Source organism: Octopus bimaculoides, chromosome 11 (assembly GCF_001194135.2).
Source record: "Octopus bimaculoides isolate UCB-OBI-ISO-001 chromosome 11, ASM119413v2, whole genome shotgun sequence".
Classification (NCBI taxonomy): domain Eukaryota; kingdom Metazoa; phylum Mollusca; class Cephalopoda; order Octopoda; family Octopodidae; genus Octopus; species Octopus bimaculoides.
In genome coordinates, this window is record NC_068991.1 from 8658191 (window position 1) to 8659939 (window position 1749).

General features: G+C 35.6%; 1 protein-coding gene across 1 annotated transcript in view; it reads right to left on the minus strand.

The window, feature by feature from the left end:
* Positions 1 to 1749, minus strand: part of LOC106883244 (prostaglandin reductase 1) — a 6954-nt gene that overhangs the window by 608 nt on the left and 4597 nt on the right. The window contains exons 6-8 of the mRNA XM_052971517.1: positions 1676 to 1741; positions 1388 to 1499; positions 274 to 392 (exon numbers count right to left, since the gene is read on the minus strand). Coding sequence (XP_052827477.1) covers positions 274 to 392; positions 1388 to 1499; positions 1676 to 1741 — 297 coding nt within the window. The remainder of the gene's footprint in view (positions 1 to 273; positions 393 to 1387; positions 1500 to 1675; positions 1742 to 1749) is intronic.

The window sequence follows — 1749 nt, forward strand, 5'->3', positions numbered from 1 at the left end:
GGCTACTGAGAATTAAGTGTCTTTCTTAGCCACAGATACAACATAAGAATGGGTGAGAGAATACAAATAGCTGACCATGTGATCTGTACTCTACTGACTTGGTTACTTGAAAACTGAAGGCAATAGTAGAAACACTTGCTCAAGGTGCTGTGCAATACATTTGAACTTAGAACCATGTCGTTGTGAGGCTCACTTCTCAACCACACATTTAGTGCCTTGCCTTATGGAAAGCTAAATTCTTTTTATACTAAAAGAACATTTTTTGATATTTACATTTTTAATCCATTCCAGAAGTTGCTTTCTTCCTTCACCAGCTCGCTGCATGCACTTCCATACTATGAAACCAAATATGGAGAGTTCTTTATGCAAAATCCTTTTGAAAGGGTAGGGACCTGAAGAAAAATAGAAATAAAAATGATATTAATAATAATCTTTTCTACAACGGGTACAATTTGGGGGGAAGGTCTAATCCAGGCATGGCCAACTCAAATTACACTACGGGCCTTTTTTATCACAGAAAGATTTTTGAGGGCTGCTTGTATACTGACAGAATTGAAAGCATTTTGCTTTCTCATGCTATTATTACAATAATGAACAAATGATCAATGATTCAACATGAAATATTATCATTGCAAAAACAGTAGTATCTTTCATTTTTACTTTGCATTACAATTTTTAATGTTTGATAAGATTTTTAAAATGTCTGTTTAAATAAACCCATTTCAAGAAAGTATTAAGCAGGCGGCCCGTGGACCTCAGGTTGGCCAGCCCTGGTATAGTCAATTACATGAACCCCAGTGCTCAACTGGTACATACTTCAATGACTCCGAAGGGATGAAAAGCAAAGTCAACCTTGGTTGAATTTGAACTCAGAATGTAAAGCCAAAAGAAAGGCTACAGAACAATATCCAGTGCAATAACCATTCTGCCATAATAATAATAATAATAATAATAATAATAATAATCATCCTTTCTATTAAAAGCACAAGGCCTCAAATTTGTGGGGAGGGGACAAGTCGATTACATTGACTCCAGTGTTTCTCTGGTCCTTAATTTATCGATCTTGAAAGGATGAAAGGCAAAGTTGACCTCAGCAGAATTTGAATTCAGAATGTAATAAACTGAGTTGGCATTAGGAAGGGTATCCAGTCATGGAAATCATGCGGAAACAGAAACTGGATCTTGACACAGACATCTTAGCTGTTGGATGATGTCAAACTGTCCAACCTGTGCCGATATAGAACATGGAGGCAAAATGATGGTGGTGGTGATAATGATGACAGGAGGAGGGAGAGCAGGATTTCTATAATGAAATTTAAATGTAAAAAAAAAAAGCCTTTTAAAAGAGAACTTTAATAAGCAGAAAATAGAGAAAACATCAGGTTACCCTTTAGTTTGTTTTCCACTGGAACATTATATTCAGATATACAACCACAAATGCATACACGACCATGACTATTCATATGACTTAAGACAACCGATGAGAAGTGACCACCAACCTAGAAAACCAAACAGAACATTTCATTTAAGTAGTTTAAAGTGGCAAAAAAATTTCAAGACAGAAATGAGTCTACGATAAATTCAATACAATGTGGACAAATAAGCATTACATTTGACAGAGTTATCCGAATGCTAAAGGATTGAATCATCTCAGAAATGGTGCCAATCCACTTACATTGTCAAAATAACAGTCAATGCCGTCAGGAACAGAGGATGATAATACTTTGTCCAAATCAATATTCTTGTAGT